Source organism: Haliotis rubra, unplaced genomic scaffold (genome assembly GCF_003918875.1).
Source record: "Haliotis rubra isolate DU_JTF1 unplaced genomic scaffold, ASM391887v1 Scf4, whole genome shotgun sequence".
Classification (NCBI taxonomy): Eukaryota; Metazoa; Mollusca; class Gastropoda; order Lepetellida; family Haliotidae; genus Haliotis; species Haliotis rubra.
The window spans coordinates 3,515,205-3,533,055 of NW_025767079.1; the positions used below are offsets into that span (position 1 = coordinate 3,515,205).

The 17,851-nt window shown below is 38.5% G+C and overlaps 1 protein-coding gene across 10 annotated transcripts in view; it reads right to left on the bottom strand.

The window, feature by feature from the left end:
* The window catches only part of LOC124287182, a 94,769-nt gene that overhangs the window by 19,152 nt on the left and 57,766 nt on the right, over positions 1-17,851 (bottom strand). For 5 of the 10 annotated variants that reach the window (XR_006901206.1, XR_006901207.1, XR_006901205.1 and 2 more), the window contains one exon: positions 10,688-10,742. Coding sequence is in view for 3 of the 10 variants with exons in the window: in XM_046723672.1 (XP_046579628.1) it covers positions 4,186-4,231 (46 nt within the window). In the remaining 7 variants the exon portion in view is untranslated. Of the gene's footprint in view, positions 1-4,185; positions 4,257-10,687; positions 10,743-12,376; positions 12,615-15,979; positions 16,028-17,851 lie in introns of those variants that run through there. The other 5 variants (XM_046723672.1, XM_046723671.1, XM_046723668.1 and 2 more) reach the window with 3 other exon arrangements.

The window sequence follows — 17,851 nt, forward strand, 5'->3', positions numbered from 1 at the left end:
ACTGTTTACTTGATTCTGGTTTCATGTTTCTTGTCAGTTACTAAATGAGACCGAAAACTACTTCAACTTGTTTCTATTTCATATAAACTATACATTCATTTGACTTCAAATGAGACAATTCAAGGAGAACAAAAACTATTGCAATAGTATTGCAATAGTTGGTCGCAATAGTATGTTGCAATAGACTATTGCCATCGCAATAGTTGTTTCCCCCTCAATAGTCACCCTACAACACACCTTATGTTTTATCATGAAATGTCCCATTTGTTCACGTTCCTCCCCAAGCAGGATCACACACAGTTGTGTTGAAGTTGAAGGGGCCTGAGGTTTGACATATTCAGTATCATAATGATTAGTGGTGTGACGATTCATCGATACGCATCGATGCATGGGCCCCCGATACGGTGAATCGATACAAAGTTTTACATTGCTGTATAACTTTGAATATTACCGAATCGCAATATTTGTCAAGAAACATGACTTACTTTTGTTTGAGGATTAAAATATATGCTTATTTTCCCTTCATAAGTAAAGTTACATTTTCTCGGAAATTCTTGAATCAAGAACTGTGTCAGACATAGCGCTCCCATGTTATCAACATTCACAAAGTCCGGGTATAAACTTAATTATCTCGTTTCTGAATGAACACTGAACAACGCACTGGAATTTGAGGAAATATTTTAAAATTGGTTTTGTTTTGATCTTAAGGTGTTTCATAGATGGTGTTAGAATTAAAGATTTTAGTATCGTGACATTAATCGTGTTGCCACCCTTATATCGGGATTCGTATCGTATTGCCTCTTCAGTGAATAATACTTTGGCAATATATCGTCGTGACTAAAATTTTAGTATCATGATATCGTATCGCAGGTTGTATGCCAATACCAGCACTGATAATGAAGACTAAAGAAGGGATTCCCATGCAATTAGTAAGCTCTTACTTTGAGACAACCCTATGTTTGACACATCAAAGCTCAACACAATGGTGTTAGACTGTATTAATCAAACTAGTAATTTCTATAGCGCCTCTGAAAGTCTCAAAGGCGCTTAAAGGAGCTCTGACACAAAGTTTTAAGTTGTATGATATTTCGAAGGAGTGAGTTTTCAAACTAGACTTAAAGTCTGTACATTGTTTTTCATGATTTTCCCCAAGAGACTGTCATATTTTTTAGTCACCCCCTCCTGATCTCCTCTGACATTTACCATATAATAACAACCAGATCCTACCCATGACTAAGAAACTGAATAATTTGGCCCTGTCATCTCTCCATCCAATTTTCTACAACCACCTACAGTTTCAAAACAAAAACTACTCATGATGAGAGCCCAAATATTTGTTGCTGAAGTTATTTACATTGCAAAATCTGACTTACAGAATAATAATTAACATGGTTATAACATTTTTCCAAAGCAAAACTCTTTTTTAGGTGCCAGGAAATTCTTTACACAAAGATGAATTTTAAAAGGCTTGATGTTAGTTTGGAATGCATGTTTGGAATGCAGAATCTCCAGAAGGAAACAGGAATGTGAAGAGTTTGGTTATTTCTAGATGTTTATCAGAGCAGGACAAGCTTTTTATCAGGACCATTCAGTTATTCATTAAGTGTTTGTTATTTCCTCATAAGAAGATTATTTAGCTTTCGAACATCTTAAAGTATACTTCCTTTCAAATTCACCTTTATTTATCATGGTTGATTTTATGCACAATGTGAAAATAAATACATGTACAAGAGGAGAGCATAGCAAAATATTGATATAACATATTGAAACACTGGTAGTATCGGTAGCATTGAACGACAAACAGTGTTCGTAGTCATGACGACATGAGTCATGCATGTTAACTAGGGATGATACGATACATAAGTTTCAGGAATACGTATCCAATCGTGACATGGGTATCGTGATACGTATCACAATACCTATTTTCGCGGCATTATTGCGTAAAGTTAGCTACATTTTGAACATTAATATTTCATATTTTATAATTGTCCATGAAAAGATCAACATTTTTTATTCTCAGAGATAAAAAAGTTCTAATTTCCCATCTTTGTGCATGAAAAATAATCATTTATAACTCTAACATAAAAAAACATGATACAACTGCAAAATGTAAACGATACATAAACATATTTAAACCGATACTTTCAAAACTAAATATCGATATAGTTTTGAATGTATCAATAATTGTATCATCTTAGAAAAAGTATCGATGCATCGATGTATCGATGTATCGTGGCATTCCTAATGTAACCTCAGCAGCGATGAGGTTTATGATAAGTCACTATACACTCACAATAGTAATGATGACTTTAGTCATGATACTCATAGATAAGTATCATGTAACCCGTCAATACCTTGGTTGGAACAGGCTTTCAGTAACCTATGCTTGTCATAAGAGGCGACTAACGGGATCGAGTGTGGTCAGGTTTGCTGACTTGGATGACACATGTCATCGTATCCCTGGATTGTCAGGTCCAGACTTGATTATTTACAGACCACCACCATATGGCTTGAATATTGCCGAGTGAGGCATCAACAACAAACCAACCAACCAACCCAATCATGAAACTCTAGGTCACGATACCGTTTGGGGCATCATCAGGCTCGCAGGCAACGTTGTCTGAAAGGCTGCATCCCCTGCATATGCCAGAAACCTATGATTCTGGGTTCACTGTGATTACATGTCTAGTTTTGTCAGCATGCTACCTGTGTTTCACCGTGATTACATGTCTAGTTTTGTCAGCATGCTACCTGTGTTTCACTGTGATTACATGTCTAGTTTTGTCAGCATGCTACCTGGGTTTCACTGTGATTACATGTCTAGTTTTGTCAGCATGCTACCTGTGTTTCACCTGATTACATGTCTAATTTTGTCAGCATGCTACCTGTGTTTCACCTGATTACATGTCTAGTTTTGTCAGCATGCTACCTGTGTTTCACCTGATTACATGTCTAGTTTTGTCAGCATGCTACCTGTGTTTCACCTGATTACATGTCTAGTTTTGTCAGCATGCTACCTGTGTTTCACCTGATTACATGTCTAGTTTTGTCAGCATGCTACCTGTGTTTCACCTGATTACATGCATCTAGTTTTGTGATTGTCAGCATGTCACCTGTGTTTCACCTGATTACATGTCTAGTTTTGTCAGCATGCTACCTGTGTTTCACCTGATTACATGTCTAGTTTTGTCAGCATGCTACCTGTGTTTCACCTGATTACATGTCTAGTTTTGTCAGCATGCTACCTGTGTTTCACCTGATTACATGTCTAGTTTTGTCAGCATGCTACCTGTGTTTCACCTGATTACATGTCTAGTTTTGTCATACGGCTTTCCTATCTCACTGACCCATGATACCAAGCTTATAGGTTTCACCAAAGTGTTTTAATCATCTGATCACTTCCGGCTTTTCTATCTCACTGACCCATGATACCCATGGTCAGGTCCTATACTGCCTACAGTTCCAAACTACCTACATCCCAAACTGCCAACAAAAATATTGTAGGCTGCGTGGTAAATGATTTTTTGCCCTGTAGAATAATGGAACAGCCAAATTATCAATCAAGAAGGGGTACATCATTTGGAGTAAGGGATAATATCACATATCACAACACTCTTGGTCATGACAATTACACCCCTGCATTAGTTATGGTACACATGTAAATACACATCCTCGTTAGAATGAGAAAGCCACAATAACTCGGTGTGCCTAGTGGCTGCAAGAGTTATCTACTCCCCAGGGAGTTGAGATACATAATACAATGTGCTGTTGAGATTGACATCCAGTGATCGAGGGGAAAAAATACCAGCGCCTTGAGCATGCACTAGCTGCGTGGATATGTGTGCTATATAAATATCCTATAATAATAATAATAAATGATGCTGTGATATGATACACAATACTATGGAACCTGTTTTGCTTTAATTAATTTCTAAGAGATACATCACTTCATCCAACAATAGCTGTATCCTGAAACAACCCCTTCATTCCTGAATATACCATCTACTTTTAAACTCGGAGTCTCACTAGGCTGCCCCTGAATTTTGAATATCAATTTACACAAATCTCAAAAGTGCATGAAAACATTCACTTTCTAAAGAGACAATGTTGACCATAGACAAAACATTCCTTGTATATATGGAAGAATATGTTTGTGTATGTTTGTTTTTTCAAGATGAATCTTACCAAATATGCTTTTGTTTGCCTCCCATGTATCACACAGCTGAGTCATCAACACCAACACTCACAGAATACCCTCTAAACAGACCACCAACAGAATACCCTCTAAACAGACCACCAACACAGAATACCCTCTAAACAGACCACCAACAGAATACCCTCTAAACAGACCACCAACACAGAATACCCTCTAAACAGATCACCAAAAGAATACCCTCTTAACAGACCACCAACACAGGATACCCTCTAAACAGACCACCAACACAGAATACCCTCTAAACAGACCAGCAACACAGAATACCCTCAAAACAGAGCACCAACACAGGATACCCTCTAAACAGACCACCAACACAGAATACCCTCTAAACAGACCACCAACTGAATACCCCTCTAAACAGACCACCAACACAGAATACTCTCTAAACAGACCACCAACACAGGATACCCTCTAAACAGACCACCAACACAGGATACCCTCTAAACAGACCACCAACACAGAATACCCTCTAAACAGACCACCAACACAGAATACCCTCTAAACAGACCACCAACACAGAATACCCTCTAAACAGACCACCAACACAGAATATCCTCTAAACAGACCACCAACACAGGATACCCACTAAACAGACCACCAACACAGGATATAACTAAACAGGCCACCAACACAGAATATCCTCTAAACAGACCATACCCTAAACAGACCACCACACAGAATACTCTCTAAACAGACCACCAACACAATACCCTCTAAACAGACCACCAACAGAATACCCTCTAAACAGACCACCAACACAGAATACCCTCTAAACAGACCACCAACACAGAATACCCCCTCTAAACAGACCACCAACACAGGACCCTAAACAGACCACCAACACAGACCACCTAAACACAGAACCAACCAGGATATACTCTAAACAGACCACCAACACAGAATACCCTCTAAACAGACCACCAACAGACAGAATACCCTCTAAACAGACCACCAACACAGAATACCCTCTAAACAGACCACCAACACAGGATACCCTCTAAACAGACCACCAACACAGAATACCCTCTAAACAGACCACCAACACAGGATATACTCTAAACAGACCACCAATACAGAATACTCTCTAAACAGACCACCAACACAGAATATCCTCTAAACAAACCACCAACACAGAATACCCTCTAAACAGACCACCAACACAGAATACCCTCTAAACAGATCACCAACAGAATACCCTCTAAACAGATCACCAAGATAATACCCTCCAAACAGATCACCAACAGAATACCCTCTAAAAGATCAACAGAATACCCTCTAAACAGATCACCAACAGAATACTCTCCAAACAGATCACCAACAGAATACCCACCTAAAAGATCACCCACTGTCCTACCCAGAGTTCCATGCGACCAGCATAGCACCTCTGCACCATCAAATACAATATAATGTACATATTTCTTAACCCTTTTATTTTTGATGAGTTTACACATCTAATCAAACATCTTTGATAGAATGGTTAAGTTTCACTGAGAAAATATCCTAATACATGTAGCACTATTTCGATTTGCGTAGTGATCCTTTGTTTACATATGTTGTACGGCTCCACGTGCTGTTATCGAAGCCAACAGAGAGCAAACGATGCAGCCAGTTGGACAGATCACCAATACATAATACCCTCCAAACAGATCACCAACAGGGTACCCTCTAAACAGATCACCAACAGAAACAGAGGTTGACAGCCTCATCACTCTGGATGCACTACATGTACATCCTCATGTAAATTTGTACTCCCTCGTCAGTTGTAGTAAAATCTTTAGGTATTGAGTAATTAGTGAGGCCGTCTCCATTGCCCTCATGATCACAGATTTTCAGATAATCCTGCTTGCACATTGAAAGAATCTAATGCTGGGGAATAGACGATGACTTGTTGATTCAGGGTGTGTTATCCTCCGAACAATTACGGTGGACAAATGCTAAAATTGGCTGTCAGCACTAAATAAGGATTGGTAAATGTTTACTAGAGTCTGGGGAAATTATCGAATCACCAAAGGCTCGTGTCAATTGTTGGCAGTTCACATAGACCAGAGAACACTGACTTCCTAATAGTAATTGTAAGATCTCTCACTAAACTTGTACATAACCCAGCTCTCCTGATTAGAAATCGGTCAAGGAAATGAAATAGAATGGCTTTACTGATGCATAAACACTGGCAATCCAACTGATTTTAGATCCTGTAATTTGAACAGTTAATGAATATAGTCATTGTTATAACGAGCCTGGTCAAAGTCCAAGATGGCAAGTTCTGCAATACCAACCTGATGAGGATCTAACCTACGTTTTATGATAGTGGACACGCAGTCACAGTCAGTGGAATATCTTGCACACAGTAAGAATTAAATATGATCCCTGCAGTAAGCAAATTTGCAAATAGAATTAATGAGTCAAATTAAATGAATAAAATGAACTAAATAAATAATCTAAACCTAAATAGTTAACTTTCATGTCTTCAAATACCTGCTGTGTTGACACCAACACTTGTACAAACCAATGTAATCTTGAACAGTTTGGCGTCTCTATTTATAATATATGACGAGGAAGTGATCAGAATGTTGTTACTTGCCAGTTCTCTGGATACTCAATCGTGTTATATATCCAAACCTCCAATTAGAAGGTTAGCATATGTCTCTATTGATCTTCTGAGAGAATGATCCTCAGTGTTAACCAGGGTGCTATTGTACATAACAACCTTAGCGCGCTAAGACAAACTTAAGTCTATGTTATGGTATGGGAGTTACAGTGACTGTGGCGCTAAGATCGCTTTGTACTACGGCACCCAGTACATTATCTGTAAGAGGTGACTATGCTTGTCATAAGAGGCAAATAACGATCTATGGTGATCAGGCTTGCTGACTTGGTTGATGCAATAATCGTCATCGAAAAGTTCCCAACAGCTGAGATTGATGCTTATGATGTCAATCACAGGATTGTCTGATTCAGTCTTGATTATTTCCAGACCACCATCATGTTGAGAGAGAGAGAGAGAGAGAGAAAGGGAGGGAGGGAGGGGGAAGGGGAGAGAGAGAGAGAGTTGGTGCAGAGCATCCATTTCAAGATTAGAAAACTTCTCTCAAATCAACACTGACAATATCTTTCCAATTTTGCATCCCTCCTCTTGGCATAACAACCAAGAAAATAATAGATAAAGAAAATCCATATAAAAATAAGAATTATCAATTGTTAAATATTTGGGATAATATCTATAATTCACGGTTATTTTCCTTGAAATAATTGTAGGTCGTTGAAGGACACCTTGATGGTTGCACCAAGATGTGAGTGCCTGTTGTGGTTAATTAAGTGAAGTGGTTCATGGTTTTCACCGAAGTTGAGAGGATGGAACGAGTGCATCATGGCTTCAGAACACTTTGCATTTGGTTTACAGACATTTTTACACAAAAGATTAATTGGGTCATTCAAAACGAAAATGATTCTGCACGGCTCAATATTCTTACTTTTATTGTATTTGGCATGAAATTATGTGTTGACATGTATCTTTGCAAAAAGAAAACTGCATGATGATCGAATGGAATTTTACTAGTTGCCAAACAACAGTCAAAGGATCAAAATGTTGCATTTGGATAGAATAGACATGCAGTCACCCAAATGTATATTTCTTTAATTCATGATGGTGATATATTTCGAAGAAACATGTGTATATATTAACTTCTGAAAGGGTTATTTTGTGGCCAGGTCTTGCACACAATACAAAGGATTAATTAAAATCAGTTAAAACTAAATTGAAAAGTTAGTTTGACATAGTTTGATTTTATGCATCGTAGGATTTTTCAAGAAATATAATAAATTCAAGTTTTCATTATATTTTATGATATTTCTTTGGCTTTGGACAATGAAATCAGTTAACCAATGAAAAATGTCACCCCATAAATGTCATGGAGAATGCAATGAAATCTAATAACAGAACACTTAATCATACTAACATTATGCTGAGAATTTGGCTAAAATGAGTCTTTGCCTCATCCTATGTCCTTGACCCGATGACCTTGACCTCAATGACCTTTACTTCACAGGCAACCAGCCCATGAAGATCTGGATTAGAATTGGTCTTTAGTAACCCATACTTGTCGTAAGAGGCAACTAACAGGATAAGGTGGTCAGGCTCAATGACATGGTTGACACATGTCATTGTACACCAATTGCGTAGATCAATGTTCATGATGTTAATCACTGGATTTTCTGGTCCAGACACGATTGTTTACAGACCGCCACCATATACAGTGCACTCTGTCTAATTCGGACCAGCTTGGGACCGACTAAAAAGTCCGAATTATACAGTAGTCCGAAGTACACAGATTCTATCACATTTCACAATGTCTGAAAACACTTATTAAATTTCAATTTATCATATATTATCAGCAGAATTAAATTTATAAACTATTTTTCGCAATGTTATTGTAAACAACGATTCTCAGACACCTGCTGCGGCAGCGGGTCCACTATAACATTGTCAAAGAGCAAAGTAACGATGTTTCGAGGAATTCATTAAATAAATTGAATAAACTAATGAATAAAATCAACAACGACATTCATAAAAGTTGTCAAACGTACATATAAAATTACTATTTCCATATTTTTGTGTGATCATGTAATGTAAGTCAAGTCACTGACAAGTGACATCTCGGCTCTCGCCGCCTCAATCTTCACGCTCGGACACGATGTTTAATGCGAAAATATATACATGAAGCATTTTTGTCACAGGTCATAGCCTAGTACGATAAGTCGAATAAGTTCCATAATTTACGTATAGGTAGCGATTTCTTACTTAATATGTTCAGAATAGCATTATTTTACCCAAAACTTTTGTCTAAATCTAAAAGTTTTCGTTTACGAGGACGGTATCCATTGCCGTAATATGAATGGCTGCCTTAGGTCACGTGTCTGATTTTGACCAATCACAACCCTTAAAGCAGACTGTGGCGAAAAAGCGTCATTAGAAACCAATCTTTATCCAATAAAATCGCGTGTGTCTGATGGCATCTTAAATGCATAGTCACATTGACACTGAGTTGACATGATCGGCTCAATTACAGTTTACAATTGGTGTTAGTCGCATCAAAGGTAAATAAGCGTTCACCGCTAGACCACGCGGTCTTGGCCAAGCGGACTTCCTGCTAAGTAAATAAGACAAAATACACAAACCAATCAATGGAATGTTTATTCAAGGTTTATTGGCCAAGCGGACTTCCTGCTCAGTCCGAATTATATAGCAATGTTTTTACATGTAACTACCTTATCGGGCCGACACTTTGGTCCGAAATCCGAAATAATGAGAGTCCGAGATACAGAACTTTTTTATTATGACAACAAAGAAGGATTACGTCGGGACCGTGAGTTCAGTCCTGTTTATACAGCAATCCGAGAAAGACAGAGTCCGAGTTTGACTGAGTGCACTGTAGCTGGAATACTGCTGAGTGCGGCATTAAACAACAAACCAACCCAATCAATCACAGGCAACCAAGAGTTTGTCTGGTCTGAAATCAGACTTACTTACATGTCACCTTGACCTGGGGGACCAAACTGTATGATCTGGCAATATGCCAAACCAAAGACACTTTATGTTTTGTTTTGCCCTTTGGAAGAGAACTATGCCAACAAGAAATATTTTTGATCCATGCTTCAACTCTGTAAATGTTATTTCACTGTGAGAGAGATAACAAGCAGTATTAACAGACAAAGTTTTCTCCCATTCTTTTCAATGAAACCCATAACAGCCTTTCTGTTGCTGAATAATACTGTGCAATCATCGTATGTTTATTTAAATCTGTTCTCTCGGTTTTATGTACATCTGTACATTCATAACTAGCTTCATAAATAAACAACATCACAAGGTAACTGTGATTGCAAAAGGTTTCCTTAGGCGCCAACAGAAACATCATGATTTTAACTGTGCCCACTGGCAGTCTAATACAAGGGATTTCGAACACAGATGACCATTCTGTGATTTGTCTGACAATGGCATGAAGTTTTCATTGCAGATCACTGGAATAATCTCATTAAAATTGGATCTTCTATTCAGATGCTATACCTCTCTCCGAAGTTAGTGTCAGGTGAACTTTCAGATAAGCAATAGGATTTTAAATTCTTGGTTAACGGGAGTATACATTCAGAGCAGGATATTTCATTGCTGTTTCAAGAAAACAACCTGATGGACCTATCCCAAATGTACATAAAGGGAGTACAATTGAAGTCATATTTTATTCCTGTCCTGGTTTCCTTTTGATAAAATCAAAGAAAATGGAGTCAAATCTTTTAAGAAAGCTGACGTCTGATTGGCTACAGAACCATACATTACTCACTTAGACGAGGTGGTCAATGGTCACTCTGAGTTTAGTGACTACAGACAAATGACTTTTGATTAACAAATCTTTAGATTAACACACTTTGATTAATATAATTTTGTCAGAAACAAACAACTGCATTAAATGTTTAACTCACCGGAACTTTTAATTCAATCCATCTGTCATAAATGTCTACCTCTTTAACATCTTGTCTGAAACACAAAACTTTGAGGTGAAACATGGCAAGGATGATCTAAATTATCGCATCTGCTTGTTATATGCTCCAAATTTCTGGAAATATTTCAGTGAGCTACAGAGCCCGGTAGATCTGTGTGATAATTAGAGGAGTTTTGATTTACCACAACAATATATAATACATTATTCAAAGATGCTCCTTTTAACACCTCCATCAGCACATTACATAAGAAATATCAACATTTGGGAACTATTTTGATATTTTAATTGCTTTAATACATGTCCAGATGATCTAAGGAGCGTGCAGGAAATTGATTACATAAACATTGTCATTATAATTATTCTAGACCCCAATTTAGTCAAGCACATGCATTCAATTTCCTCACGGCGTCTCTCAAGTGAAGGGAAAACATCCCATAAGGGCTTCTGCTTCTTCATTTCCACAAAACAATTATTTTGTGATACTCAGGAACATTTTTGTATATTTTTTGCAAAAAAGGTACAAGCCATTAAGCTTTCTCATGCCAGTTCTCTTTTGGTTCCTGTTGATTTCAGATAATTATGTAAAAGAATAGTCACATCAAGGTGTACAAGATGTTGGTACGAGTGAACGAGTGAATGCTTATATTTCAGGGAAACATGCATTGGTGAAAATATGCTATATTTCATAAACCATGACAGGTATGCAATTATGTTTTCTTCTAACTCACTTCAGGAATTAAATGGAACAGAATATTTTTACTGTCACCATTATAGTGTTGCACTGTGTCAACACACAAAATGGCACCATGTGCTGGAGTGCTATATCATATAAGAAAATATTTAGACACAAACGCCTTTTTATGACAAATTTAGGGATGATGTATGCTTTTTTGATGTGCTTCCCTCAGCGTTCCATTATAGAGGGTGTATATAAATTAGTGTGGCTTTTAAAGGCACAATGTCTCACTGCACTTCTCTAAAAATATATAATGCATTTCTCGTAATAATATTAATCTTAACTATCCGACCTCAGGGAAGCGACCATATAATTTATTAAAAAAATAATTACATATTTAGATTACAATAGTAGATTAAAAAGTTCGAATGAATTAATATGCAACGTTGCATTAAATCGACTCTCGCATCCTTGACCAGCCAAACATTATTTCAAGCGAACCCCATAGAGTAATGTCCCTTGGAGTGCTCTTTACAAATATCCTACGCTCAACTTGTGATTGAAACCAGTTCGGCAAACACTGACAACACAGCGTGCAACAGTTTTCAATGTACGGAGCAATTGTTTACATTCAATATATAGCAAGTGTTCTCTGTTTGGAAGCTGGTCGCCTCAGAAGTTTCAATTATCTATTTCAGGCAAGAATAAGTGTTTTATTGCATCAATAGGTAGCTAAAGTGAGTGCATATGTCCCAGTATATGTGATATTGGCTAAAATATTGTCAAAAATGTGTGACATTGTGCCTTTAAGGCTTGTAGAAAGGGAATTGTCTTACACATGGGGTCATACTATACACATTGATATACATTATATATCACATCTGTCCTATAACTAAAACAGATGTGAAACTGCATTTAGCATTTTGTGTTAAATTTGAAATATTTACAGAAACTGGATAGGATAGAAAGTGAGTGAGTGAGTTTTAGTTTTACACTGCTCAAGCAATTGTCCAGCCATTTTGACCACCCCATCCTGTTAATTGCCTTGTACGACAAGCACGACAACCCCGATCTTCATGAGTGGCCTTGGCGGGAGATATCAGTATAGGACGGTGGGGTGGCCCAGTGGGTAAAGCGTTCGCTCGTCATGCTGAAAATCCCATATGTCATTGCTGAAAAGAGGATAAAATAGTGTCTTGTTGTTGGAGATGGACTTTGCAAGTGAACTGAAAAGAAACAGATCATCTGTGATAATTGAGTGAGTGAGTTTGTTTTAACACCACCTTTACCAATATTCCAGCAATATCACGGCTGGGGATACCAGAAATAGGCTTTACACAATGTACCTATGTGGGGAATCAAACCCAGGACTTCGGCGTGACGAGCGAACGCATCAACCACTATGCTACCCCACCGCCCCTAGTTGACTAGTAGGATGTATCAGTAACCTTGCATAGAGTGTATATGATATTGATGTACCGGTAGTTCATAGTCATAGCCCCTTGGATAGAAAGTGTTATTCTATTGAGTATGAACACCTATAATATAAGTATTATATTTTGAGAGACAACTAAGGCATGTATGTTCTACTTTGAAAGAGTTTGAAAGGTTAAGTCGATACTTGCATTTTTAAGTCAGAATTCTACATGATGTGGAAGCTTATAAAAACTGTGAAACATTCGTATCTCTGAAATAAAATATCAGACTTAAAAGAAGTTGCATTTTCAAGTAAAAATGATTCATCAGAATAGATCATCAAAGTATTCAGTTTTGAGTGACTGCGTGCTTGAGTTGGGTTTAATACCATTCTCCACATACATCACTGTTGTGTGGGAGGAGTGATTGAGTGATCGAGTTCAGTTTTATACAGCACTCAGCAATATTCCAGCTATATGGCAGCTGTCTTTAAATAATCTAGTCTGGACCAGACAATCAAGTGATCAACAGTATGAGCATTGATCTATGCAAATGGGATACGATGACGTGTCAACCAAATCAGTGAGCCTGACCACCCGATCCCGTTAGTCACCTCTCACGACAAGCATGGGTTACTGAAGATCAGTTGTAACCCGGACCTTTACAGATCTATAACTCTTGGGAAACGAACAAGCAGGTGTATGGTGCTGGCACACCAAGAAATATATAACCAAGATTCAAACCCTAACTACAGGTTCCTAGACAAAGGGGGCTTAGACGAAGCCTAACCTAACACTGAGCACTGAAAAATGCACATGGCCATGTATCAGAAAATTACACACTGTCATTCTATCATTACTAAACATTAGTTATATTTGGGACATCGTATGCAATTTGCGTAGAGCGATGCTCATGCTGTTGATCACTGGATTGTCTGGTCAAACTCAGTTATTTACAGACCGCCGCCATATCGCTGGAATATTGCTGAGTGCGGCGTTAAACCAAAAACAAACCAAAAGTTATATTTGGGATTAGACTTTCTCAGTAAAATACAGATGCAAGTACTTTTTTCATTCCATTTTACATCCTTTGTGTACCCTCCTGACAAATGTAATTGGCCACAGATCCCATGTCCTGAACTCTAAATACACAATGCCTTTTAAAAAGAATGTAATATATGTTATGTTTGGAAATACATTTTCTCAGTAAAGTGCTTGTAGTATTGTCAGGAGGGTACACAAAGGAGGGGTACACTAATATGGAATGAAATAAGTACTTGCATCTGTATTTTACTGAGAAAGTCTAATCCCAAACGGAATTCGAACCTACACTCTCTGAGACTGGACCGAAACTGCCAGCACACAAAGCTTGGAAATCTAGACTACCAGCAGTGGTGGCTGAGTGGGTTAGATCGCTGACTTTGTGTATTTAATATTCCTAAAGGTGACATAAAAGCACTCATTCACTGTTCAGTAGGGAGCTAGATGTTGCTGCATGGAGGTCTGCATGTATAATCGGTGACTGTTACAAGCCAAAGCAGATTCCAGTGAGTGTGCTGATTGAAACATACATCCAAGTCAGTGATTCTGTTATAAAATTACCCGTGAAGATCCGGGTTCTGGGTCCTGGATTAGAACTGATCTAGAGCAAACCGTTGCTTGTCATAAGAGTCATAGAAAATACATCATCGCTCGTGAAAATCGGGGGCGGTGGGGTAGCCTAGTGGTTAAAGCGTTCGCTCGTCAAGCTGAAGAGCCGGGTTCGATTTCCCACATGGGTATTATGTGTGAAGCCCATTTCTGGTGTCCCCCGCCATGATTTTGCTGGAATATCATTAAAAGTGGCATAAAACCATACCCAGTCAGTCAGTCGTGAAAATCATATCTTGTTGCTTTAACTGACAAGTCGTCTTTTACCAAATAAGTATTGACACTTCCAACTGAACAGTGTTTCTGTTCATCAAGCCCCATGGTATTCTCAAATGAGTGAGTCGACATCCACAAAGTAACTGTCAGCGCCAATATTCGTTACACATGTGAGCGGATATTATACATTACACATGATTTCCCCAAACACATAAAGCCTGTATATATTCAGAAATTTCGTAAAAAAATTATTACATTTGTCAGTGACAATATTTCAAGATGCGCTGTTAAGATTTTACTTTTGGTTGTATCGATTGCTGGAAATGTGTGCCAGGCAATATATATGCAGAGGTAATCTCCACATCCTATTTTTTGTCACTTTGATATCCACTTCATTTGCTGACACAGCAGTAATCTCATCGCTGGTTTCCTTGGAAGGGGCCAGTTGGCCCATACCTTTAGAAAATATGGGCCAATAACCAAAATAGAAAAAGTCTGTAATCCTTCTCTCTGACATGTTGACAGCCAAAATATTCGACGATAAACTCTGTACATCAAGTCGAGCTGTTTCATCGCTGGTTTCAACCCCTGTCTGTTTTGTCACATCGTAGCACTGCTGATAGCTCTCGTTTAGGTACATTATCACTGACTGACTGACTGAGTTTAGTTTTACGCCGCTTTTAGCACTATTCCAGCAATATCACGGCGGGGAACACCAGAAATGGGCTTCACATATTATGCCCATGTGGGGAATCGAACCCTGGTCTTCGGCGTGATGAGCCAACGCTTTAACCACTAGGCTACCCCACCGCCCTCGGGGGTACATTATCAGCTTATGGTGGTTGTGGCATAGCTCTGTGGTTACAGTGGTTGAAAGGAACACATATGGCCTGTATCGAGTAAAGTGAGTGAGTTTGGTTTTACACTGTTTTTAACAATAGTCCAGCAATATCACGGTGGGGGACACCAGAAATGGGCTTCACACATTGTAACCATGTGGGGAATCGAACCCGGGACTTCGGCGTATGTGGTAAAAGTGTCTTCGGTACAATATCTGCTGAAGTCTGTGATGTCATCAACTTATGGTGGTTGTGGCATAGCTCTGTGATTACAGCGGTTGACAGGGACACATATGGCCTGGTTCAAATTTGTCTGTCAGGGGAGACAACAAGTGAGAGTCTGGGGTTACAACCCTGGCAGATTGTGTACGATGAGCTTGCTATTTACAGTCAGTCAGCCTGGCACAAAACAGATATTTGACAGGCCACTGCCCTAAGAATAGGTCACACAGTGGGATAAAATAACACTCAGTCACCTGTTGATATACCACCTATTCTTATATTGGTAAGAATTGGTCTTCAGCAACCCATGCTTGTCATAAGAGGCGACTAATGGGATCAGGTGGTCAGGCTCACTGACTTGAGTCGACACATGTCATCGTATCCAAATTCTGTTGATCGATGCTAATGATGTCAATCACTGGATTGTCTGGTTGAGCCTTGGTTATTTACAGACTTCCGTCATATAGAGGAACAGAGGCCCAGATAATCTGCGTATCCGGGTAAAATATGCATAGAATGACGCATTGAAAATAACTGTTTGCATTACCAACCACGCATTTAAAATGTTAGATCGCCAAAAGTTTAAAACAAATCGTCACGGAATATATTTATAAAATAAACTGCGGAATGAAAAAGACATCGATTGCTATCAAGTTGTACTGTTAGTATAGGACAAGTGTTGTAATGTCAGTACAGGATGAGTGATTTTTATGAAATAATTTCCATTATATTTAAGTTGGTTTTGATTAGGTATGACATGAGGCAGAACATACCTGCTTAGTAAACTTACTCAATGACCTAATACTTAGGTGAGTAAAATGACTGAAATACGCATTATATTTGAAAGCAGTGGGTAATGAAAAATGAAATACCCACTAAATTCATAATACCCACTCCAAAAAATACAGTGGGTGCAGTACCCACATGAGCTAAATCTTATCTGGAGCTCTGGTGGAATATTTCTGAGTGTGACACTGAACAATAAACAAAACAAACAAATCTTATATTGCAAATACCACATTGTATGATGTGCAGGCAAATGCCACATTGTATGATGAGCAGGCAAATACCACACTGTATGATGTGCAGGCAAATGCCACATTGTATGATGTGCAGGCAAATACCATATTGTATGATGTGCAGGCATATACCACATTGTATGATGTGCAGGCAAAACCACATTGTATGATGTGCAGGCATATACCACATTGTATGATGTGCAGGCAAATACCACACTGTATGATGTGCAGGCATATACCACATTGTATGATGTGCAGGCATATCCACATTGTATGATGTGCAGGCAAATGCCACATTGTATGATGTGCAGGCAAATGCCACATTGTATGATGTGCAGGCATATACCACATTGTATGATGTGCAGGCAAATACCACACTGTATGATGTGCAGGCATATACCACATTGTATGATGTGCAGGCATATACCACATTGTATGATGTGCAGGCAAATACCATATTGTATGATGTGCAGGCATATACCACATTGTATGATGTGCAGGCAAATACCATATTGTATGATGTGCGGCAAATACCACATGGTATGATGTGCAGGCAAATACCACATTGTATGATGTGCAGGCAAATACCACATTGTATGATGTGCAGGCATATACCACATTGTATGATGTGCAGGCAAATACCACATTGCATGATGTGCAGGCATATACCACATTGTATGATGTGCAGGCAAATACCACATTGTATGATGTGCAGGCAAATACCACATTGTATGATGTGCAGGCAAATACCATATTGTATGATGTGCAGGCAAATACCATATTGTATGATGTGCAGACAAATAGCACATTGTATGATGTGCAGACAAATACCATATTGTATGATGTGCAGACAAATACCACATTGTATGATGTGCAGACAAATACCACATTGTATGATGTGCAGGCAAATACCACACTGTATGATGTGCAGGCAAATACCACATTGTATGATGTGCAGGCAAATACCACATTGTATGATGTGCAGGCATATACCATATTGTATGATGTGCAGGCATATGCCACATTGTATGATGTGCAGGCATATACCACATTGTATGATGTGCAGGCAAATACCACATTGTATGATGTGCAGGCAAATACCACATT